The sequence below is a fragment of the Theobroma cacao genome, chromosome 5 (assembly GCF_000208745.1).
Source record: "Theobroma cacao cultivar B97-61/B2 chromosome 5, Criollo_cocoa_genome_V2, whole genome shotgun sequence".
NCBI lineage: Eukaryota > Viridiplantae > Streptophyta > Magnoliopsida > Malvales > Malvaceae > Theobroma > Theobroma cacao.
In genome coordinates, this window is record NC_030854.1 from 39,062,558 (window position 1) to 39,088,208 (window position 25,651).

At 38.7% G+C, this 25,651-nt stretch overlaps 5 protein-coding genes across 8 annotated transcripts; 4 read left to right on the top strand and 1 right to left on the bottom strand.

Moving 5' to 3' along the window:
• LOC18600620 (FACT complex subunit SPT16) lies at positions 483-4,781 on the bottom strand. The gene is made up of 2 exons (XM_007031171.2): positions 4,403-4,781; positions 483-3,933 (listed from the first exon to the last, which is right to left on the bottom strand). Exon 2 carries the CDS (start codon positions 3,919-3,921, stop codon positions 724-726), a length of 3,198 nt encoding a protein of 1,065 aa, XP_007031233.2. The 5' UTR covers positions 3,922-3,933; positions 4,403-4,781; the 3' UTR covers positions 483-723.
• Positions 7,192-10,682, top strand: LOC18600621 (ATP-citrate synthase alpha chain protein 2). The gene is made up of 13 exons (XM_007031173.2): positions 7,192-7,360; positions 7,474-7,589; positions 7,870-8,046; positions 8,143-8,304; positions 8,414-8,494; positions 8,696-8,747; positions 9,019-9,133; positions 9,236-9,317; positions 9,418-9,513; positions 9,668-9,769; positions 9,870-9,986; positions 10,081-10,197; positions 10,336-10,682. The coding sequence occupies exons 2-13, from the start codon at positions 7,491-7,493 to the stop codon at positions 10,405-10,407; spliced, it is 1,272 nt and encodes a 423-aa protein (XP_007031235.1). The 5' UTR covers positions 7,192-7,360; positions 7,474-7,490; the 3' UTR covers positions 10,408-10,682.
• On the top strand, positions 12,013-13,492 carry LOC18600622 (peroxidase 5). The gene is made up of 2 exons (XM_007031174.2): positions 12,013-12,281; positions 12,503-13,492. The coding sequence occupies exons 1-2, from the start codon at positions 12,060-12,062 to the stop codon at positions 13,268-13,270; spliced, it is 990 nt and encodes a 329-aa protein (XP_007031236.2). The 5' UTR covers positions 12,013-12,059; the 3' UTR covers positions 13,271-13,492.
• LOC18600624 lies at positions 17,606-22,617 on the top strand. 4 transcript variants are annotated; one of them, XM_018121311.1, is made up of 8 exons: positions 17,606-17,749; positions 18,647-18,853; positions 19,119-19,421; positions 19,787-19,995; positions 20,090-20,138; positions 20,220-20,309; positions 20,404-20,469; positions 20,679-22,617. In XM_018121311.1, the coding sequence occupies exons 2-8, from the start codon at positions 18,686-18,688 to the stop codon at positions 22,326-22,328; spliced, it is 2,535 nt and encodes an 844-aa protein (XP_017976800.1). In that variant the 5' UTR covers positions 17,606-17,749; positions 18,647-18,685; the 3' UTR covers positions 22,329-22,617. The 4 variants fall into 4 exon arrangements, with proteins under 4 accessions (XP_017976800.1, XP_017976801.1, XP_017976802.1 ...); XM_018121312.1 differs by having other exon boundaries at positions 17,606-17,747; positions 18,673-18,853; XM_018121313.1 differs by lacking the exons at positions 17,606-17,749; positions 18,647-18,853 and adding an exon at positions 19,484-19,516 and having other exon boundaries at positions 19,201-19,413.
• Positions 23,545-25,633, top strand: LOC18600625 (S-adenosylmethionine synthase 1). The gene is made up of 2 exons (XM_018121316.1): positions 23,545-23,631; positions 24,046-25,633. Exon 2 carries the CDS (start codon positions 24,056-24,058, stop codon positions 25,235-25,237), a length of 1,182 nt encoding a protein of 393 aa, XP_017976805.1. The 5' UTR covers positions 23,545-23,631; positions 24,046-24,055; the 3' UTR covers positions 25,238-25,633.

Consider the following 25,651-nt stretch of genomic DNA (forward strand, 5'->3'; position numbering starts at 1 on the left):
GATGAAGTCCGCGACCCCTTTCCTTTCAGGACACCTAAACCCACAATCCTCAAAAAATTCTAGAATATTATCATGCAGACAATGACACACTATCCTCCCTGGCCATCAAAATAATGTCATCAAAGAGATCAAATGTTTCTGGCGCTGGCTGAAGAAGTGAAACCAGTAAAGTTGCACCGTAATATGCTCTAGCTGCTGAAGACTAGCAACAATCTGAAAAGAAGTAGAACTGTCTAAACCATTTGTCATCTCATCCAAAACATGGTATATGCATAGATGAAGTTAAAAAAGAAAAAGAAAAAGAAAAACCTCTTTTTTTTTACATTCAAATAACTGTTGGGTGGCAACCACACACACTCTAAAGCCCAAACAAAGCATCCCAAGATGTGAATGACTTCTTAGAATAGGTAATATGACACACTGATTCATAAATCCAGTCCCATAAACCTGAAAAACAGAGCAAAAATCCAATAGAGGAACATAAACAGACGAAATAATAAAACTTTTACTTCCATTGAACTGATGCCACCAATTTACAACCAAAATCTTGCCTCCAGACAATCCAACTTAGTGCCTAACTGCTTAAGACAAAGGAACAAGATCCTAATACAGTTCAGAGCTATGTTAGAAAACTACATTCTTCTAAAGCACCAGCTGCTACTAAAATCATGTTTAACATTAAAAAAAAACTGACCATGTAAAAAAAAAGAAATACTATCACATCTATCGTAGCTTGGAACGTTTGGAAATAGCACTACTAGGTGGAGCTCGAGATTTCCCAAAAGTCTTCATTTTCCTTCTCCTCCTATCCTCCTCACTGTCCGATTCATGCCCTTTCTCCCTGTCTGCATTGCTTGCCTCCCTCTCCAACTCCTCCCATGTCTTTCCCTTCTCTTCTTCTGAGTCTTCCTCAGAATCTTCCTCCTCTTCATCCTCAGATTCAACCAGTGACTCACTACCAGAGTCATCATCCTCTGACTCAGATTCAGGCTCTATATCAGATGGCTCATAACCCTGATCTGAATCCTCTGAGTTCTCAGAATCTGAATCACTAGCTTCCAAGTTCAAAAATTCCCAACCCCCATTTTCTATGAAACTCTGCGGATCATCAGTAATTGTCTTCAAAATCTGCCGCCAATTCAGATTCAGCCTGCTCTCATAATACTTCAGGTCTGTAGTGTCAAGCCACTCCTTGATACCATCAAGTGAGGTTGAAGGAATGGAGTCAATCCTGAGTACATCTCGCTTGAAGTCCTTAAACACAATGGTCATGTCAAAGTTTTTCTGCCCAAGGCCAACTCTCTCAAGGTTCACAATCTCAATCTCACTTAAGGTAACCACAAGGAAAGGAGTCTCTACCAGCTCGACCAGACAGCTTGAAGTCGGCACAATAAAAGCTGAGGCTTTGTAAGGGACCCCATGGAAGCCAAGTTCCCTAAGAGGCTGATCAAACTCAAGATCTAGGCCATTAAACTGAGGCTGCCCCCACAGATCATTCACCCGATTCACAAAACTCTGAAAGTCCATGTTGATCTTATTCTTCCTATCCCTCTCCCTTTGCTCTTCTTCAATCTCATCTGGATCATAGGCAGACCTCTTTCCCCCTCCCAATGTCTGGACTACATCCATAACCTCAACATAAAATTGCACATCCTTAGTTTTTTTGTTTCCCACCATTATGTGATTGTGCAGGTGAAAGTGAAGGAGAGTGATCATCTCTTTCTCTGCAGGCTGGAAGAATGCATGCTTTATGTTTCCGTACATAATGTCCACACGCTCGTCAGCTCTAGTAGTAGAATATCGAAAACCATTAACATGAACTTCAAGTGTTCCGGGAATCTTTCTCCCACGACCACCAAAAGGAGGACGAATCCAAAGGTCAGACAACCTTATTGGCTTGAACCTGTTCCCTGCAAGTTGGAGTTTCTCCTGAGTAACCAAGGTTGCCCTCTCCGCTTTCTCAGACTCCCTGGCCACAACATGCCGACGAAGTGTTTTAATCTGCTGTACCACTTCACTTATGTGCCTTGGATCCTTGGAGCGAAATGAGACTTCCTTTAGATATATTGCCCCTTGATTCTTTAAAGAGTTTGAATCATGGGGACTAAAAGGGGTCCCTGGAACATTAAATATAATCCGGATAAAGCAATTTCGATTGGTATCCTGCTGGCTGGAAACTGTCCTTATAGTAGCCACATGGAAAGGGACCATACTACCATATATTGGCAAGAGTACAGCCTCATTCTTTTGGTCAATTTGAATCATAAAATCTCTCGGAGTGGGCAAGTCATTGACATTCTTATAAGCAATCAAATCAGCTGAAGTCTTTGCAACTGATCGATTATCTCCAGTCCCACTTCCACCAGCAAGCCGCCTAGCTGTTTCTTCATTCTTCTGACGAGCAAGTTCTGCTTGGTGCTGCCTCCTTAACTCCTCCTTAGAGATCTCATGATTATCTGACCTAAGTACTGTCTTAGACATGAAGGGGTCAGAGCCATTAGTTTCAGCCTTCACTGAATTTTCTTCTTCTTCCTCATCCTCATTGAATGAGTAAGCCACATCCTTGACAGCCTTGGAACTTTTTCCAGTCACCACTTCTGCATTTTGTTCACCAACAATAACTGTATCAGCAAGCAACAGAGAAAAATTCCTGTTCTTTGACTTATTACTCTCACACTGCAAGTTCTGAAAACCAAGTGACACATTAAAAACCATTCCTGCTTTCACTACACGATCATTCTTCGCATTGAGATTAAGCCCTGACTCACGAAACTCAAGACCAATTCCTGTCCCGGCAGATTTGGTAAGATTCAGAATCAACTCAGGAGAATCCTTCTCAACAACTGAAAGTGCTGCTTGATATACAGCACTAATTTTGCTCCCAGATTTCAACATTCCAATTGCAGCTTCATGGGCCTTAAGAAGAACCTCATAGGCCTTGCTCTGAAGTGGACTGGCATCAATCAAGAAAGTCCTGGCAATATTTGAGCAATAACTGTTGTAGCGAGCTCCAACTGCACATAAGATAACACTGGCCGAATCATAGTACAGATTCTCTTCATTACTTGCAGCACTAGGTCTGAGATCAAACTCACCCCCACTTTGAAATATGGGAGGGTAACAAATATCAACATTCTCTGGCTTGAGCTTTACTTTGGCCAGCTGTGGATTCACTATGGCTTTCTCTGTTTCATCCATCAAGGTAGCATGGGTGATTTTCTTTTCCTCATCAATCACATTCTCAAGCTTTGGAACCACAACATTGTTCATCACATTGTAACTTAAGTAAGCAGCTTTCTTTACATTCATAAGCTCTTCTTTATCCTTCACAGCAAACAGGTCAGACAACCCATTGGTTACATCCGTAAGCTGAAATGTAGCACTTTTTAGTTTTTCAGCCCATGTCTCCAAAAGCTTCCCTTCAGGAGCCTCTCGTGCAATGTAACCCAAAACAGGAGCATCATTTTCATCTCCCTTGTATTGTGCTCTGATGGACCGAAATATAGCATCCATCAATGCAGTTCCATCATCACTCTTTGCCTTAACATGCATTACAACATCTACCTCTACAGCCTCCTTAGCAGATTTCTTCACAACTTCAAGCAGAGAAGCCTTCTTCTGGCTACACAAGAAATGAACCTGCTTCTTTGTGAAAACCATTATAGTCTCTGGAAACTCATAACCCAACAACCAAATGTTTAGAGCTGATGATTTCAGGTAACGCAGATCTTCTGAAGGTGGTGGTGTTGCTACTGCAAGGACATCAGAAGAACCCCAGAGCTCAGATTTCTGTTCATTCCAATGTGAATACAACGCCTTCAAACGTTTGCTGAAATTTTCCAGATTGATAGAGTAAACACTTCCTAATCCAGTAGCTGTTCCATTTGGAGGCTGGCCATTTGCATTCCGATGATCAGCCATTTAGCAGCTATTCTGCACAATTAAGTAGGGTTAGTATTAACCAATAACTAAAGATGATAAAGGAATAAGATGTAACTGTAAAAAGGAGGGAAATGTCTACCTAACAGTTCAAGACAAATTGCCTAAAACTTAAATTTAGGGCTCGGCTAGCATTATAGGAACCTTCAAACACTTCAGAAACTACTTAATCAAAGAAACAAGTGCAATACACCAACATTTTTCACTCTTCATAAATAAGCATTCAACAAACTCAGATTAAAAACCACCAATTTTAAGTTGGATTAGGCTTGAGTTCCACAAACTAATACTAGAAAACACGTAAAACCTAGGTTTACATCTCCAAAATATCATTCGGAACCTGTCGAGCACTTGAACTAGTCATCATATGAAACTCATATTCAAAGCCAAATTAGGGTTTCAAATGATGCCAAATACTTAAAAAACCCGCTAAAGATTGAAGGAATAGAATGAGAAAACTCACATTTCCAACTCTGCAGACAATCTCCTTCAATTTTTCAGACGGAGAACCCCCAAGCTTCGGAGGCGAATTAGGATTCTCGCCTCTGCGGCGGCCTCGCACTAACTAGGGGAATGCGAAACTAGGGTTAGGGTTTCGAAGAGAGCAGCAGAAATAAACAGAGTCGCAAACCTGTTGCCTTTTAAAAAATAAACAAAAGGTTTTACGAAAGCTAATAGAAGCTAAGATTGAGCGGCGAAGAACAACGAGGAAATTTTGGGGAAATTTTCTTTTCGATTTCGCAAATCGAAGATTAAATACAAGCAAAATCTGGGAATAAAAATGAGTGGAAAAATGGAAGGGGAGAAAGGAGAAAGAGAGGGAGCGACGTTTGTTTTCGATTAAGAGAAGTCTAGAGACTGCTTGCCTTTTTATACGTCCATCGACTACAAAATGGGGCCTGAGAGTTCCAAAATTTTACGGTAGATGCCACCATCTTTCTGCGACGAAGTTACGCAATTGTCCTTGCTGACGTGGATCCGATATGCCCCTTAGTTTGACGGGAAGGACAATTGATGTCACAAAATCCCCCCATAAAAGTGGCTGCAACTTAAGTCATTACGGCCTTTCCTAGGGGGTAATTTTGACAAATGGCGTTTGGCGCTTGTTGGGGAAAACCGGAATTTCATTTGTTTTTAATATAAACCATAGTCTAGGCGGGATTAATGAGAGGGAAACCGTTCTCATCCAAACGGCGCCGTTAGCGGTTCGGATAAGCTAGACGTTGTCGTTTCGTCGTACAGTTGCTGAACTGCTGTTTGTGATTACAGGAAATGGGCGGGAAATAAGATTCCGACCCCCTCAAATGTGGCGGGAAGGAGGCTTACTGTGCTAATATGTATGCTTCAGGATTGGCTTTTGTCCCCAAGTTTAAGGGAAGATTGTTTACAAGTACTGAGTAGTACTTGTATTATCTTTATTCCATAATAATATAAGGTTAAGTTTCATTTATTAAAAAATTAAGAAAATATATAATTTTATTAAACAAATTATCGGTTTGACATTTTCCGAGAACAAAAATTATTTCTAAAGAGTTAATTGAGGAAGAAAAAATATCCCGGGAGTATGATATAAATATCTAATTAAAAGGACAAAAGATATCAGTGAAGTTTATTCTTCTAATAATAAGTAATATATATTAAAAAAATAGTCTTATTCGATAATCAAAGTATACTTTTTTTATTATTACAGAGTCGAGTTTAGGACTATATTATGTACTTGGCTCATTATCGCAACATAATCCGCGAGATACAACGTCGTCTACATGCATAAGATTTATGTACTTAGGCATGCTCGACAAGTATATTCATAAGGTACGAAAGAGTACATGCACATGGTACAATGACTACTGCACTCATAACATACAATGTATATATGTACAATGTACTACTATATTGCTTAATGAAATCTAAAATGTGATTTCAAGTTAAATTTGTCAAGAAAAACTTTATATTGGATAGTTAAATCGAGAATGATTTCATTAAAAGTTTTTTTTAGGGTAAAATATTTTGATTTTTATGAATTTTGATCATAATTTCACATGAGTCTAATAGTTTTCAATATGAACATTTTGTTTTAAAAATGTAAATGACATTAAAATATCTAAAATATTTTTTTTTCAACTATTTTTCTTTCTCAGGTCGACCAGCGATGATCACTTACTTCTACCAACCACCCTATGGCCGAGTCTGGTCGTGGAATGCTAGATTTGATGATGCTGCATTGTGGATTGTTGATCCTCTAGTCGATCTAATGCTCTTTGACCAGATCGGGTTTTAGGATTATTGGTTAGTAGATAGAATTTTTTTGATTAAAAGATAAAAAAATTTAAAAATAAAAAATTACAATTTATATAGTGATAATTTTTAAAATTAATGAAAAGTAAATTTGTCTTAAAAATATTATCATGTTATCAAACTAATAAAAATATTAGTAATTAATTAATTGTTAGACTCATGTATCTATCGAAAGAAATTATTTTGAGACGGACGATTTATTTTCAATATTAATAGATTCGTGTGAAATTATAGTAAAAACTTAAGAAAGTTAGAGTATTTTATCTATTTTTAATGTAAATAAATCAAGTTATTTATGAATTAAATGATGAGAATAGAAATTGACATGATTTGTTAGGTTCGTAGTCTACTTGATTTGAGCTGGAGATATTATTAATAATATAGTTTTAATTTTAAAATATAATAAATTTAACATAAAGGATTGAATTAAATCAAACCGAAATTGGAACATTAAATTTAAAATTTTGAGACATCAAGTAGACTCAATCCACTAAAGAGAGGTTCATACTGACAAATGAAGATGAACTTACACATAGAAGAAGATTGAAGAATGAAGAGCAAAAGACAGACAGACATTTATTTTAATAAATATATATTTGTCAATTTATCCTTTTGTCATGCATCGCACATGCCAACAATGCTCTTCCTTCAGTCACCTCACCTACCTTTCCTTCCCTAAACTACCCTTCCTTGCTGTTATCAAATTACAATCTCAGATTAATACTATTTATTGGCAATTTCAACTCCGTAATAAGTTTCTGTATTTGGTGTATCATCTTTTTTTTCTCTCAAATTTGTAAAAAGATTAAAATAATAAAGTCTGGATTAAGCTCAATTTGTTTATTAGACACTAAATATTTTTGTCTTAAAATTTATGTAAACATTCGTGTAAATAATAATAAATAATAGTGTAGGAATTAATGTGGATTTTACGTTGTTAGGTGATGGCGACAAATATGGAATTAAGTGGGCAGATAGATGGAGAGAGTTAGGAGGCGCGGGCTCGGAGATCCAAACGGATAACATCTCGGATCATTTCATCTCCCAACGAACCAACCCGCCCTTGTCTCCGCCTCTTCCTCTCTTTCTTTTCTGTCAGTCAGTAGCTCTGTCTGTTTGGTGTTTGGTGAGCCTACTCTTCTACTCCAAGCAAACCGATTCCTCTCCTTTTCTTATAATTACACTGCTAATTCTCGCCACACTGAGCTTGTTCCTGCTTCGTTTTGTTCCTTGTTGCAGATCTTCGAGGATCAAAAATGGCCCGCAAGAAGATCAGGGAGTACGACTCCAAGAGGCTTCTGAAAGAGCACCTCAAACGCCTCGCCAACATCCATCTCCAGATCTGCTCTGCTCAGGTTCTTTTTTTTCTTCCTCTGATTCCGTCTTCCTTCGATCCTTCTTCTGTGCGGAAGTTTCTATGTCCTTCTCTTCCTACTCCGTTTTCATCATCCTTTTACCTATTCTTGCTCAGCAGCTGATATGTATATGTATATATCGAAATCATTGTTCGAACATCGCTAGGATTATTTTAATACGCGTCGCTTTAACTATTTCAATTATTTGCATGTCGGAAGGAATCGTTTGGAAATTCGAGGAACTGAATCGGATTCTGAACACTCTGCTGTTTGCTTTTAGGTGACAGAATCTACTGATTTCACTGAGTTGACCAACAAAGAACCCTGGCTTTCATCCACCAGATTGGTTGTGAAGCCCGATATGTTGTTTGGGAAGCGTGGAAAGAGTGGCTTGGTTGCATTAAATTTGGATCTTGCTCAAGTTGCTGAATTCGTCAAAGCACGCCTTGGCGTTGAGGTTCACATACCAATCTTACCTTCAAGTGTTTCTCACCATTTTACTCATTCATGACTTGAATCCTTAGTTTTTTTTTTTTTTTTTTTCTTTTGTTAGGTTGAAATGGGTGGGTGTAAAGCTCCTATAACCACATTCATTGTTGAACCTTTCGTCCCCCACGAACAGGAGTATTACCTTTCAATAGTCTCTGAGAGGCTTGGTTCAATCATTAGCTTTTCAGAATGTGGAGGTATTGAAATTGAAGAGAATTGGGATAAGGTTTGTTGTCCATTGTTTTTGTTGTTTCTTCTGATTCCATTCGTTCATCATTTCTTGAATATATGATCACTTAAAAAGCTGACATGTATTTCATCTGTGGTTTCTGCAGGTTAAGACCATTTTCCTTCCAACTGAGAAACCTATGACCCAGGAGACATGTGCGCCATTGATAGCTACACTCCCTTTGGAAGTGAGTTTCATTAGTATTTTCCAAGTTGTTTATTTCCTTCTAAAGTTTAGTGCCATCTGTTTAGAGTTTATTCTTCTATCTTTCAGATCTATTTTTGGTGATTGTAACTTGCAACATATATCTATTACTGGTTTTAATCTTTTTTGCTGCATTGCGTTGTATTTTTCTAGCTGGTGCTCATTCTGTTTATGCATCATGTAGGTTCGCGGGAAGATTGGTGACTTCATCATGGGTGTCTTCTCTGTCTTTCAGGGTACTTACCATTCATGGTTTCAGATTCAAGGCTCCTTGTTTCATTCACCTGATTCGAAGAAATATCTTAAATGCCAGATTGTTAAATCATAAACATGTTAAATAACTGTCACTATGATCTTTGAATTCATCATCTCTTTTATATGAGACAGAGGTTTCTATTTTTACAGTATTCTTTGCTTTTGTCAATTATTTTTAATTCTTTACATCATTGTATTGTTCTAAACCTACCTTGTGTTAGTATCTATGCTGATCTTTTCTGTTGGCTGCAGATCTTGACTTCAGCTTTCTGGAGATGAATCCATTTACACTGGTGAACGGGGAACCGTACCCACTGGATATGAGGGGAGAGCTGGATGACACTGCTGCATTTAAGAACTTCAAGAAGTAAGTTTCTTTTCAGGGCAAGTTCAATAGCTGTATATCTCCTCTGCATAAATATAACTCCCAAGGAGTGTTTTTACATCAAAAACAACTTGATGCATGCAGGTGGGGTGACATAGAGTTCCCTCTGCCTTTTGGAAGAGTCATGAGCCCCACAGAAGGATTTATTCATTCCTTGGATGAAAAGGTATCTCCATGCTTGTTATACCTCATGTTTCAGTGTAGAATTTGTCTCCACATGGTTGAAGGACTTTTTTTTTAATCACAATCTTTACTTAACGTTGCAGACGAGCGCATCTCTGAAATTCACTGTCTTGAATCCAAAAGGGCGTATCTGGACAATGGTTGCCGGAGGTGGTGCTAGTGTCATATATGCTGATACTGTAAGTGATCTGATCACTTTGTGTTTTACATTTTTCTTTCCATTGACCTTATCTTTGTCTCATGTTTGTCTGTAAAATGATTTAATACTGATAATAAGCACGTTTAGTATCATTTGATGCTATTCTTTGGACTTATTTCTGTTTATTTAACCAGGTTGGAGATTTAGGTTATGCATCGGAACTCGGCAACTATGCAGAGTATAGTGGAGCTCCAAATGAGGAGGAGGTCTTGCAATATGCAAGAGTTGTTGTTGATGTAAGAAACTATGACTGGTTTAAGCTTTCTTATACAAAATAAGCAATTTCCATCAAATTAGAGCTGTTCTGGAGCAATTTATTCATTTAGCATGTCGCAGTGTGCCACTGCAAACCCTGATGGTCGTAAGAGAGCCCTTCTCATTGGAGGTGGCATTGCTAACTTCACTGATGTTGCTGCTACTTTCAATGGAATTATTCGAGCATTGAGAGAGAAGGTATATTTTAGCTGAAGTCAATTAAACTTTAGTTAAACGGTTGCATTTCGCCTATATTGTTGCAGTCTGATCCTTTATCCACCCTCTCACTCAGGAAGCCAAGTTAAAAGCAGCAAGAATGCACGTCTATGTTCGAAGAGGTGGTCCAAACTATCAGACTGGTTTGGCAAGGATGCGTACACTTGGAGAGGAACTGGGAGTACCTCTTGAGGTATGAGATGACAGTGTGCTTTTGCAAAAATGGTTCCATAATATTTGATATAGTGAAGCAATACTGATTTTATTCATGCTGTGGTTCGACGAAACGAACAGTGTTACCACTTGACAAGGTTACTCTTTCCTGTTACAGGTTTATGGGCCTGAGGCCACAATGACTGGCATATGCAAGGAGGCAATAGATTGCATTATGTCAGAAGCATAGACACGGTATTCATTTTTGTGCCGATACAATTTGGTAATCTTCCTTGAAGGAGGCATAAGCTGGACGGTGCTGTTGTAGACTTTTCCATTATTGAAAAATTTTGAAAGTAGTGTGCAATAAGCATGAAACTTTTGGTCTTTCAGCAATCCTTTTATGTGTTTGTTGGTACTCTGGTCTTTTTGAGAGAGAAGTGTTTATAATGGTTATGCTTCTTCTCATCTGTTGGAAGAATTATTGGATCAAAATGAGAAATGCAATTCCATTATCTTTATTTATTTTTAGAAATTTCACCATTGAAATTTGAAAGGACATTGGATTCATCTCATCACATTGTCCTTTACAAAGGATGTGTTGTAGTTGTAGCTTCCTGACAATATATTTCACGTTCCGGTGCTTCGGCTTAATGGGCTTATGATTGCAGATGGGTGGGTCCACTGTGTTGTGCTTGCCCTGCTCCTCCATCCTCTCCTCTCCTCTGTAACACTCTTTCCATTTTGGGTGCGCCTCCGCTTGTTTCTTTGACTCCTGGCTCTGTGTGGAGAAAGTATATTATTATTTCCTTTATTTTTTTAATTTAAAATATTGATTTTGTTAGTAAATTTTAAAGCAAAATATATTGTTATCTTCAACTTTTGATTATAATTATATAAGAGTGCATTAATTTTCAAAACAATTTTTTTACTTCAAACGTGACAATGTTAATACTTTAATCTCAAGCCGGTTGATAGCACTCAACCGACCATCCCGTGACTGGATCTGGTAGTAAAATGCTAGATCCGGCACAAACTCCCTTGGGGAGCACTCAGTAATGCTCCTTTGGCCTGGGGAGCACTTGGCTCCCTAGTGCTTCCTTAGAGAGCGTCTATTGATGTCAGCCGTAGAGTGATTGGTCGATGAACAATAAAAGATATTTTTTTTAATAAGAGAGAAAAAAAATTTAAAAATTTAAAAATAAAAAATTATAATTTATACAATGATAATTTTTAAAGCTAATAAAAGATAAAATTATTTTTAAAAAATTATCACGTCATCAAATTAATGAAAATATTAACGTTTGATTAATCGCATGATTTATGTGTTTAATGAAAGATATTATTTGAGATAGAGTGTTTATTTTAAAAATTAATAAATTCATATGTAATTATGGTCAAAAATTAAAATTTCAGTATATTTTACAAATTTTATTAGATAAACATGAACTCTTGACCAAAGTTGCTTTACTTGCTCTGCTACTTATTTGTTCCATCCTCGATCATTTTGTTTGTGTTGCACCATATAATGTCTCTGTCCAATACCAAACAGATGCGGCTAATATTTGAAACCAAACAGCAGAAAGTAGGAATTTGAAGTGATCAGGTTGCAAGGTTGAGCACAATTATCATGTTGTTTTTAATCCCAGTTGGCACTTTTGAATTTAACGTACCTAAACCCAAGATAGAACAGATAAAGTTGAGACTGATGGTTACGGGGGGCCTAACTCCAAAGCAGGCATATTCAAGGTCTTGCTACAGCCTGCGTGCAGCCATGCACGCACGTTTTTAGATTTTGCAAAGCAAACCCAACACGCCATCTTCAGGTTTATCCCCATCTATAAAGGCACAACCATCATCAAACTTTTCTCTCCATCTCCATTTACTTTGTCTGGTGAAAAAATGCAGACCTTAAACTCCTCCTGCTTCTGCTTCACCACTTTCTTTCTTGCTATGTTCTTGACGATTTCATTTTCATCAGCAACGCTTAAGGTTGGGTTCTATCAATCAAGCTGCCCTTCTGCAGAGGCTGCCGTGAGAAAAGCTGTGGATAAGGCTGTGTCCAGGAACCCTGGCATGGCTGCTGCCCTCATCAGGATGCATTTCCATGATTGTTTTGTGAGGGTATATACATATATTTATGCTCATTTTTGATCCTTTCCATTTTCAACTTAGATGAGGGTATATATAAAATATGGTCCGGGGCGAGGCTCGAACTCGCGACCTTCGGCTCATAAGACCAAATATATTTTAGAAAATTAAATGTTTATTAGATTAAAAAAGTATTACTCTTTGTATTTATGGCGTGATCAATCATAATTTTTTAATATTATATCTGTTTCCAGGGCTGTGATGCTTCTGTCCTTTTGGATTCAACGCCAGGCAGACCATCAGAGAAGGAGCATCCTGCTAACAATCCAAGCTTGAGAGGCTTCGAAGTGATTGATCAAGCTAAGGCTGAAATTGAAGCACAATGTCCCCGGACAGTCTCATGTGCAGATATCCTTGCATTTGCTGCTCGTGACAGTGCCTATAAAGTTGGTGGTATTAAATATGCAGTGCCTTCAGGACGTCGGGATGGAAGAGTTTCACTGCGAGATGAGGGGTTCGGGAACCTCCCCCCACCTTTCTTCAACGCCAAGCAACTTGAAGATAACTTTGCTCGAAAGGGCCTTAACCTTGATGAAATGGTCACACTTTCTGGGGCACATTCCATTGGCGTGTCACACTGTTCGTCTTTCTCTAATCGTTTATTCTCTTTCAACGCAACTCACCTACAAGACCCTTCATTGGATCCTGAATTCGCTAGGCAACTGAGGAAGAGGTGCCCCGCACCTGGATCCAGCCGTGACCCTACCGTGCCACTCGATGTTCTTTCACCACACAGGCTAGACAACAAGTACTATGAAGTTTTGAAAAATCACCATGGCTTGTTAACATCTGATCAAACTCTTCTAAGCAGTCGTGCAACGGCAAAAATAGTAAGGGAGAATGCGAGGCATGGAAAAGCGTGGGCCAAGAAGTTTACTGCAGCAATGGTGAAGATGGGCTATATTGATGTGCTCACAGGGTCAAAGGGTGAGATCAGGAAGAATTGCAGGGTTGTGAACTAAAAATTGTCTGTGTGGCTTATTAAGGTGGAGTGATTCTGGAGTTGTCTTAATTAGTACAGTCTTTTGTCTTTTTTGAATATTTTCAGGATTACGTGTTTCATTCTGTTAAGTGTAAAACTGTTTGAAAGTCATCTTTATTCTTTCAAAGTGTAAATTTGTAAGTCTTTGATGTGGAAATTCTGTCATGCATAGAAGAAATGGAATAAACTAATAGTTTGTCAAGTTCAACATTTTGATACTCTGATTGATTGTATAAAGTCAAAAGTAATTAGAAACTGATAGGTTGATCACAATCATTCGAGCCTGTTTCGAGGAATGGTTTTCTCCTACCACATAAAGGCTGCTTTAAGTCTCCAAAGGTATGCAAAAGTTTGGCAAATGAGTAGGCCTACCAGTACCAATCCGGCATGCAAATAGGGAGAAAAAACAAAAAAGAAAAGAGAGAAGCAGAAGAGAAAATTTCATGCTAATAACAGCAACTTTGGGCTCGGGCCTGCGATGGAATGGACTTACTGGATGAATATGGTTGGTGGTTGGAGCCTTGGAACGTGAATATTAAACGTGCTCCTCTCCATAGGCATGCTAACATCACCTGGCACCCTCCAAAAAATGATGAGATCAAATTCAATGTTGATGGCTCAGCCAAAAGTAAACCAGGACCCACGGGCTGCTAGGGTAGGGTGTTCTTCGAAACTCAGAGGAATATGTGACAGGTATAATTTTTGCTCCTCTAGGCATACAGGGCTCTAAATATGCAGAGATAATAGCCATCAAACGGGCTCTGTTGAATGCACCTTACTTCGCCCTATGCAGGTAATCATCAGTTTGTTGTGGCCATTGATTCTATTGTAGCACTTACTTGGGTGGAGAAGGTGAACCATAGACCCTGGAATATCTGACATATTTTTAATGAGATAAACATGCTTAGGGTGGCCCTTGGAAGAGTGGTATTCCAGCATACTCTGTGTGAGGGGAACTCGTTTGTAGACAAAAAGCGAGCTTTTGCAGCCATGCTTGTCAAACATGGAATTGATTGTGAGCCCATGTTTACAGCATGGTGGTATTTCTTAGCAATTTATACTTCTTTATGTATGTCTTTACTTCACACGTTTCTGATATTGTAATGCTTAGCCTAGAATTGTGGTTTGCTTAGTACCAGTTATTTGTCTTTGTTTTACTGGTATTGCCTACACGCACTCTAGTTGTACCCTGGTTGTATCCGAGAGAGATTACTGTACTCTTACTGCTTTAAGCAGCTAATTAATGAAACCACTTTACTGGCTGAGAAAACAAAAATAGCAGCAGCTTTGCAACGCAGTATAAAGTTAAAAACTAAGTTAGGTGTGGCTATTTGTACAGGCTGGAAGATCAGGCCCTGTACCAGAAATTTAACTAGTAGACGTTCAATACTTGAGCTAAATATTCAAAAGTGAAGTTGGGTTATATTACCACAGAAATTATACAGTAACTGACATCAACCACTCTATTGATGGACTACAGATCAACCTTCTCACGAGTAAAATGCATTTCTGAAACTTTCGTAACCTCTTTGAGTTATATATATATATGTATATGCAGAAAATAATGAATATACACTTCCAAGAACTAGCTCATGCTCAAGTCTGTTAGAGGAAAAAGCATTACAAAGCAAGAGAGGACGCAATAAACAGGAAATGCCTTTACAGGAAAGAAACATATGACAGTGTTCAAAGATTTTAAGGCTTAGCAGGCCTAGTAATGTCTTGTTAGGTAAGGACATAATAAATTCAACAACAACACCATAAATCCACCTTAAATGCCATCCAGGGTGGTGAATTGGTGATCTTGATCAGAACAATGGGACTTGATGGGTTAAAAAGACAGCTATGCCCAAAGCATTAGCCTGCTCCAATTCTGTCAGATGGTAGCAAACATTTCTAACTTGGACTGCCTCACTGCCCTTTTATTGTCGAATTGAACCACTTAGCAGCATCAGACTACTGGCATCTTTGATACACAGTGGGTATTGTACGCTTTTAAATCTTTTAGAATTAGCAGTAGCTAGAACAATCTTCCAGCAAGAAAAAGATGCTAGTTGATAAGATTTACTGTTGGTTCATGTGGGCTTGTTTAAGTCGTTTCAGGTCCAATTGAACCTTGGGTGAAAAATGGCAGCATTGACTTAAATGCCTTAATTAACTGTATCATTTAGTGACCACAACGTAATTTCCCATGAAAAACTACCTCTTTATGCGGAGTAAGAAATGGTAGGCACGCATTAGTATTTAAACTGAAACTTTGGTACTATATAAAGATGGCCAGGGATGGCCACTTTTCTCCCATTCTAACCAATTACAAGCGGCGAGTGAGAGAGCTGCGGCTGCTAAGGTGTTGAGAACGGTTTCATAATGGAGAGAGTTGCAAAGATGCTGTTGATCTCTGTCCTTGTCCTGGTGGTCCTCGCCTCAAATGCTGAAGGAAGAAGGCTCAAGGAGGAAGAAGTTGACCACCCTCAGAACTTCCTTGGAGGCTTTGGTACAAGTGGTGGGTTCGTTCCGACCCCTGGTGGAGGTGTTGGCTTTGGTCTTGGGCCATCAGTGTTTTGTGCCTTCCCTGGGACCGGATGTGTTCGTGTCCAGCCTACTATCCCTGGTGGCACCACAGGCACAGGCACTGGCACTGGCACGCCACCATGATAGCTGCTCGGTGCTGTTGTTTCAAGTTTTTTAGGGCTTTGACTTTGAGTCAGTTTCAGTTATGGAGTTTTGGAGGTTTACATTCAAGCTGTTGTTATGTTTTGGTGTTTCCAGTGTGCGTGTGTAGGATTGGTGTCTGTAGGACAATGTGTGTGTCTACTAGTAGCACCTTCCATGTTTCGGTAACTGCCAATGGCCATCCTTCAAGCTTGACTATAGGCTTTACCAGAACATTAAGGTTCCAGGTTCAGGTTTTGAATCTATTATTGCAATGTAAATAAGGCAATCTATTTGCTTAATATAATTTCTGATGCAAGGTTTGCTCAAACTTTCCACCCCCGCCTCCGATCTCTGAAGGTTTTAATAGGAAGGAAGGGATCATTCAATTGCAAAGATGAAACAATTGAAACGAGGTTCCTACAGACATTTTTTTTTTGTTTCCAACAATCAGCCTGTTACCTGTTAGTGTAAGTAGAGGTTTCTGAATACTGTAATACAAGGTCCAACAAGCAGTTAATGCTCATTGAAACTTTCAGGCTTTCAGCAGCCCAAAAGTCTGCAGGACGCTGCAGGAAAGCAACAAGTCTAGTTTTATCACTTGAGGAATCTAAAACTAGAGTTTTATGGGTGAAACCCCATTTCTGTCTCACTTGGGACGTGCCATTTTCCCACAGAAATCACAAACAGGGATCGAAGATTGAACCACCCAACCGATCATAACCCTTTCGGTTTGCCTTTGCCAGCTAGAATATTGTTAAAGATGAGCCATGTCTGAACTAATTAAGAAGAAGACAATTGAGCCGTGGCTGCCCTGCTGGAGAGAGAATCGGGGGGAATGAATTGCCTACATCTGGCGTTGGCAACCTTTGGATTTTGAGCAGATGGTTTGGATTGGAGCCCACCAACGGACATGATGGCCTACTTCTACTGTCTGGGCAATTTGTGTACTTTGGTTTGGTTTATAAAAAGGTTGTTCAGACAGAACAAGGTCAAGGTCAAGGCCCAAGGGAGATCCATGTTTCTAGGACTCTGTTACTATTCCTTCCTTGCTTGATCAGGCTTTTGTCCTTGTGGGTATTTTTTTTTTTGACAAAAATTAAGATAAAATTTAAATTTTTATAAAATGAATAAGACATAATATTTAATTTTTTTATATTTTTATTTTAAATTTAATAATTATTATATTTTTATTTTGAGTTAAATAAGTTTTTATATTTTTATTTTGAATCAAATAAATTTTTATAATTAATGATTGATTTAGTCAAAATATTACTTATTATTTTATATTATATAATATTAATATGATATTATTGTAACATTTTAACATGTTATAATAAAAGATGATATAGTATGTTGATATGATCATATTATTTTGTTTATTTTTTATGTCAATATTACAGTTGTATTTCATAAACATAAAATGATAACGAGTATTTTGATGATTAATAATTAGTTAATTATTAATTATAAAATTTTATTTAACTTAAAATAAAAAAAAGATTTAATTGAATATAATAAAAAAATAAAAATTTATCTAAATTTGTAAAAATAATTTAAAGACTTTTTGAACATTAAATTAATGAATATTTAATATTTTTTAATATAAAAATTAAAATATTAAACAGGGTTGCTCTGACCTTGATTAGATCAATGGTTTTAATTTTGACCAAAACCCGGCGTATAGTTCCCATTTACTTGGACAGACCCTTTGTCTCCTTTTCTGTTTGGTTAGTGAGAAAATAAAAACTCAACGCTTTTTTGTCATTCGTGCGAGAAAAATTTTCAGAAACAGATACAGAAAGGTAAGAAAACGCTGTCTCCTCACTTCGCCATGAATTTTTTAATTGCATTTTTCGTTTTCCCTCTCTTTAGAATTCTGATCCTTTGGGGATCTGTTCTTCTTATATCTAATCTATCTTCCTTTTTTCTGTTCAATTAAGACGTCATTGATTATTGCAAAGATTATGAATTTGGATGTGTATTCTTTTGTTTTTTTTTTAAATTTTTATTTTTTGATGATTCTGTGAGTAGACTGTGGAGGGACTGATCAGACAGTTCTTATTATTGCAATTTTGCTTACATTAATAGATTTATGAGCTTTTCACTGATTCTTTTTTCTTTTGTTATATTTTGAGCTCAATTTGGATGGAATTTTACTTGCATTGCCACCTTATGTGAATTACAGTCTAAATTTTTAAATATGTTGAATCAAAATATAGTTTCAGCTTAAAGTTTGAAGATTAAAGTCTTACTGAAAGTGGTCTGATACTGTTACTGTTTGTTGAAGTATGCGTTGCTGTTTCATACAAGTTAGGGTTTTTAGCTTTATGTTGTGTTGTCAGTGCTAAAGTCATGTTTCAAATCCGTACAATAGTGTGAAGTTTCAAGCTAAATTTAGAGCCAAATAGATTTGAAATTGAACACTTGCATATGGGACTTGCCTTTTTTGCTTGGAAGTGATTGTGCGCTAGGAAGAGAAAAAGATTGGTCTTTGCTACCTTAATGATGCTCTGATGGTGATCACAACATGATAACTTGATTTCGTCATGATAAAGGTGATTAGTAACTTATGGCTCCACTAAAGGGGGACATTGCGAGTGATTGAATTAGAAATGGATCCACCCTTTAACACCGAATTTTCTGTTATACAATGTAGCATAAATTGGTCATACTCTGAGCACAAATTTGTTTTGTTGGCAGGTTTTCACATTTCTTTTGTTTGGTCAGATTCAGAGAGAAAATGGATGATAGCTGTGCTGTCTGTGCTGACACACTTGAATGGGTTGCATATGGGCCATGTGGCCATCGGGAAGTCTGCTCCACTTGTATCATTCGTCTACGCTTCATCTGCAATGATTGCCGATGCTGCCTTTGCAAGTCTGAATTGAAAATCATCTTTATAACCAAAGTTAGTCATTCTTTTCGGTTCTTAAAACTCGTATCTGATAATAGTGATTATTTTTGGTTTACTGGTTAGTTCGACCATCTAAAAGATCTGTTTGGAGGCAACACCTCATCTTTCTTGGAAACAATTGTCAATTTTCTGGTGCTGCTGCCCATAATTGGCTTCTTTTCTCAGTCTTCTGCTTTGTTCTAACATTGAACTATATTTATGCTGCATGCTGAATTATGGAAATAATATTTGTTTAAGTTTATTTTTAATGATTTTCCAGGCTATGGGAGATTTTACAAAGGTGATAAATGACTTCTCAGCTTTTGCAGCTGATCCGATTGAGGGCCAAGTTGGGCCTTACTGGTATCATGAAGGGACACAAGCATACATTGATGATCTGGATCACTACAAGATGATAAAAGCCATGTGCAGGCTATCCTGTACTGTTTGCGATAAGAAGGATGAACAGCGGAATACTGGGTCTAAGAGGAGAGCAGAGTTCAAGAACATTGAGCAGCTTAAGAGTCACTTGCTCAACCGGCATAGGCTGCTTATGTGCAGTCTGTGTTTGGAAGGTAGGAAGGTGAGATGTAGTTATGTGACATATTGAGTGATGAAATAAAATGGATGTGTTTCTTACTACAGGAATTGGAAACTATGCTAGAAGATTGTCATCAGGTGGCTTTCAGATTCAACATTACCTCTTGAATTCTAATTGATAACCTGCTAGAAATATTCTGTGGGAGGAGCAATAATTGAGTTTGATCTCTAAAGTTCTCCATTTTTTGTGATTGTTGATCTTTGTTTTTCGGCTTCTCATTTACCCCCTTGTTGGAAATTTCATTATATACATCCCCTGTTTGCTAGGATTCTCGTATCTTTCAAGAGGCATGAACAGTGATGGTTGCACAATGATGTATTTGACATTATCTTCAATTTTTGAGCCAGGTCTTTATGTGTGAGCAAAAGTTATATACTAGAGCACAACTAGATCAGCATATAAAGACAGGTGACTCAGAGGTTGATGGCAGTGAAAGTGAAAGGGGAGGATTTATGGGACATCCTATGTGTGAATTCTGTCAAAATCCATTCTATGGGGAGAATGAACTATATTTGCATATGTCTACTGAACATTATACTTGCCACATATGCCAAAGGTAAGTCATACTAGTGGGATATAATAATAGTTCAGAGACTGCAATGTAGGTTTTCTAGTTCTTTGATACATCTAATTTTTATGTCTCAATGCAGGCGGCATCCAGGACGATATGAATATTATAGAAATTATGATGACATGGAGGTTAGTAGTCATTTTTTGTTTACCTTTCTTGTTGTAGTTTTTATTTTATGATTCTCCATAGCGTCAGAAATTCTGCTGCAGATCCATTTTCGTCAAGAGCATCATTTATGTGAGGATGAGGCTTGTCTTGCCAAAAAATTTATTGTGTTTGCGACTGAATCTGAACTGAAGGTGACAGCGTGGCACAATTGTTATATTTGTGTATATTTTGCTCTTGTTTTAATTACAATGCATTTTTTTAAAAGAACAAAAAAAATTTCTGTAGAGGCACAATGCTGTTGAACATGGTGGGCGGCGCATGTCTCGGTCGAAGCGTAATGCTGCACTGCAGGTGGGTTTGGATCCTTTGAATTCTCATTGATGTTAATTGAGTTGCTTCAATCCGTTAGGTCTTTAATACTTTTATTTTACACATTATGTTGGTCTGCTGCGTTTATTGCCATGTTCTGTTTTGAAATTTTTTTGCTCACTTCTAATCTTCCACTCTATATCAGTAAGATATTGTGGATTGCTACTACTTTCTTTTTCCATTATATCCAGATACCAATCAGTTTCCAGTACCGGCAGAGTTATGAACAAGATCATCGTGTAAGAAGACATGGTTCACAGTCTGATTCATCTGATAGTCAACTGTCATTGGCAATGCAAGCTAGTCTAGCGACAGCGAATGCTGAAAGTTTTCATTATACTTCAACAAGTGGCGAAGTGGTTGTCAATAACCAAGAGACTATTGGAATTGGCTCTATTGTTGGCCCTTTTGGGGCATTAGCTACATTGGACTCTGAGCCATCTTCAAGATATTGCCAGGCATTAGGAAACTCTAGGAATGGACCTCTTGAATATTCATCCTTTCCTCCCCTTACTGCAGCATCAAATAGTAGTCAACAAAAACTTAGAAATGGTTCAGAAGGATCAGCTAGAAGCAGCATGGCTGCTTGCTTACGTCGCCGAAACAATGGGACTTTAACTGTTCGTAATACTGCTCAGGCTTGGCCTGTGACAAGTCTTCAACCTAACATGTCAGCTACTGGTTCTCACCAGTCCAGGCCTGCGATAAATTTCTCACATTTATCAACTAATTCATCTAGTTCTTTCAAAAGTAAGCACTCTAGAATTAAGGAATCTTTGCCATCTAGTCATGTAAGCTCTGCGCAGGGGACCTTTTTTGGACTTACAGCTAATTTTTCTAGCCTGTCCAGGAGTTCGGTTGGCACCAGTAAGGTCGGCCACTCTGCCATTGCCTCCGCTCCAAATATTGTAGACGGGGTTTTTTTTGACAACTCCCTTTCTAATTTTCCTCCAGTTTCTTCTGCTCATGTTCCTAAGAATGCACCCACAAGTAGCCAGCCTTCACCTAAAGTGGAAGATGCTCAATCTGCTAACAAGGCTTTAGTGGAAAAGATCCGTGCTTCTTTCGAATTTGATAAGGACAAGTACTCTGCATTCAAAGGAATAACTGCTGAATATCGCCAGGGTGTTATTAACGCTGAGGAGTATCTTGCCTGCGTGCATCAGTTTGGTTTGTCACATCTTGTTCTTGATATAGCTAGGCTATGCCCCAATGTTCAGAAACAAAGAGAACTTGAGGAGGCATACAATTTTAACATGACAAGCAGCCGTTTCCACAAAAATGGTCCGAGCAATTATGGTGGTCAATCAAAAAATATAAAAAGGTCAAAGAAAGGAAAAGAAAAGTGTGAAGAAGATGGCATTAGTGGTTTAAAACATGCTTTGGCAGATGGTGTTTATAATGGGGAGAAAGTTTTGCAATTAAATCAGAAGCCTTATGTGGAAGAGGCAGAAGTCTTGCGGAAGGACGGACATCATGCTGCCAAAGGCAAATCAAAGGTTTTCGCTGATGAAGAGGCTAACCCACATTTCCCCCGTTATTCTCAAACGCTGCTGGGGAGTAACAATGGTTCTCAGCCAGCTGTTGGTGGCTCGAATAAAAATCTGGCATCTGGAGGAGGGGGACATAAGCCACGGAAAAAGGCCTCCAAGTTCCTTAGAAACCGCCTTGGTGATGCTTCAGCTGCACAAGTTCCAGATGTCGGAGATTCTGATCCTGGTCCTGATCAGATTGAAGAAAAAGCTGATGAAAATAGGGAACCACCTGAAGGATTGCCGGTTTGTGGTGTATGGCGAAATGGTGGGGGGCGGAGACTCATGGGAATGACCCAAAGAAAATGATACTGTCAGTAGAAGCTTGCTAGTTTGTGATCATTGCGTCCCCGGTAGTTTTTCTTCAAGATGTTAATGGTATTGTGGTGATGGCTTGGTAGGTGTGCATGCCCTCATTTTGTCCCACAAAATCCAACACTTTTGTATAAAGCTGATGAAAGTTGGGGAGATGTTACAAAAATTTTCCCTTCCGACTTTTTCTGCCTCTTAAATCGCCTATTTACAGTATTTGGATTATTTGAACAAAGTGATGAATGCGTATGGGGAAAATAAATCGTATTGATTAATTAAAAAATGAGACCCTGATGTTATTTTGTTCAAAAACATGGCAAACAAAAGTAAGACAAAGTTCCGGGATCTGATTTAAGAATAGAGCAGAAGTAGACATCTTCATGACATCATGCTCGAATTCAAGCATTCAAATTGGTAGAAATTAAGTGGTTACACTTGATCAAAAGGATCCAACCAGGCATTTTCATGTAAATTCAAAGGGTTTAGGTGTCATTGGGATCCTCCTCTTGTTGATTTTATGTGCAGTGCATGATGCCACAGCAGTTAATTTGTCACTGTCACTTTGTCAGTCGCCACACCTTTGCACCAACCAGGTCACCTACCGCGTAAGACTGCCTCGTGTCAGTTCCTGGGTCGCTGCCCAGAACTGTAGCAGCTGATATCGTTCTCTGCACTGCAGGCTGTAGACCCTAATGGCAACTTGTGTCAGAAGACTGACTCTCAATTCTGAACCAACCCAACAGAGTGCTTTGGTTTTTTGCTTTGCTTTTGTTGTTTATGGATTCGTACTACCTAGTAACATGTTCCATTACAGGTACCAGTTATCACCACGTATGAATGATTTCTTTTCTCTCAATCAGAAGAAGGGAGAACCCTAGAAAGAGAATAAAATACTTTTTCGTATGACTAGACTAAACTTGCTCAGTTTGTTGCACACTTGCAGTTGCAGTGCATGCATATTGGAATTTGGGTGGCAATTGGCAAAGGCTGAGCCATTTTACCTGTCCAAAGCAGGGGCTTAGTTGGTGAAAAGCTCATGCAACCGGCTCTCCCGGTGACCCGCGGAGTTGAGTTGAGGAGCTCTGTCGCTCTCGGCCACCGACTCCAATGAATCCCACCCGTTGATCCACTGCCATCCAACAGCCACCATCTCACACTTCCAAACAACTGGACCCCACTTAGAAGAAGAAGAAGAATGCCATTAGTGTTTTGTTTTGTCTATAAATACAAGTCTCAAACGTAGCCTGTCTGTACCTGTGTTGAGTAATCACAAGCTTAAGAGAGCCGTGCACTTTTTAAGGTCAGCATTATCAGATTTATCTCAACTTCATTTCTTTTGCTGGCTATTTTCAAAATTCAATCTTTTTTATCCCTTTTCTTTGTAAACTAATGAACTTTTTGCGTTTTGATGTATGGAATTATTCTGCGGTTTGGTCTCTTTTGGAGTAGCATTTGGATCCTGGTGTTTTCATAATGAGAACTCTAACTCGTTGTGATACAATCTCACTCTTGGGGCTAATATCATCTTTCTGCCTGATTTAATGTGAAATTCTGGGATTTGACAAATGACTTTATGCTAGTTTTTAGTGAATTACAATTCAGAATCTAGGCCTAAAAATTTGAATGTATGATTTGTATATTTTGTCTTCCTTTTTAGTTATTTATTTTTAGATTCGTCTTGAGCCTTTTTGTTTCAATATTGTGTGCTCAACAGATTTAGAGACATGGACACCTTCCTATTTACGTCCGAGTCAGTGAATGAGGGTCACCCTGACAAGCTGTGCGATCAGGTTTCTGATGCAGTGCTTGATGCCTGCCTCGAACAGGACCCTGAAAGCAAAGTTGCGTGCGAGACTTGCACCAAGACCAATATGGTCATGGTTTTTGGGGAGATCACTACCAAAGCTAAGGTAGACTATGAGAAGATTGTGCGTGATACTTGCCGTAACATTGGATTTGTCTCCGATGATGTGGGTCTTGATGCTGACAAGTGCAAAGTCTTAGTTAACATCGAGCAGCAGAGCCCTGATATTGCTCAGGGTGTTCACGGTCATCTTACCAAGCGCCCTGAGGAGATTGGTGCTGGTGATCAGGGTCACATGTTTGGATATGCCACCGATGAGACCCCTGAGTTAATGCCACTTAGCCATGTCCTTGCAACCAAGCTTGGAGCCCGCCTCACTGAAGTTCGCAAAAATGGAATTTGCCCATGGTTGAGGCCTGATGGCAAAACTCAAGTCACTGTTGAGTATCAGAATGACAATGGTGCCATGGTTCCAATTCGTGTCCACACTGTTCTCATTTCCACACAGCATGATGAAACTGTCACTAATGATGAGATTGCTGCAGACCTCAAAGAGCATGTTATCAAGCCAGTCATCCCCGACAAGTACCTTGACGAGAAGACAATCTTCCATCTCAACCCATCAGGGCGTTTTGTCATCGGTGGTCCTCATGGTGACGCCGGTCTCACTGGCCGCAAAATCATCATAGACACCTATGGTGGTTGGGGAGCTCATGGTGGTGGTGCCTTCTCTGGCAAGGACCCTACTAAGGTAGACAGAAGTGGTGCCTACATTGTTAGGCAGGCTGCCAAGAGCATTGTGGCAAATGGTCTTGCTCGCAGGTGTATTGTCCAGGTCTCATATGCAATTGGTGTGCCTGAACCATTGTCTGTGTTTGTTGACACATATGGGACTGGAAAGATCTCAGACAAGGAAATTCTGAAGATTGTGAAGGAAAACTTTGATTTCAGGCCCGGTATGATATCCATTAACTTGGATCTCAAGAGGGGTGGCAATGGCAGGTTCCTGAAGACTGCTGCATATGGACACTTTGGAAGAGATGATCCTGACTTCACATGGGAGGTAGTGAAGCCGCTTAAGTGGGAGAAACCTCAAGACTAAACTTTTCTTGATTTGTTCAATCAACAATGCGTTTATTCTTGGCAGCTGCTCTCTAAGTGATGTCTTGTTGGTCGTCTGTGTTTCTCCGAGAGTGTCCTTCTTTGAGTTCCGTTTTACTCATTATTGTTTTTATACCATTTTTCCATATACAAAAGAATATATACAAGTACTCCCAAGTCTGAGTCGATGAAAATTTGAGGAGGAGCAGCCTGGTTGCCTGTATACCTGATGTGCTGAAAACATATGGATAGAATGCAAGAGATGATCTGCTGCAGAGCTGTTTTTTAATATATCGAATGCATTTGCTTGTTGAGACAATGAAATTTGATTATCGATTCCATTTGCTTCTTCTACTGCCAAGTTCGTTTAATGGAAGAGTCCTGACATTTGAATGAAGTTTCATTTTGGTAATAG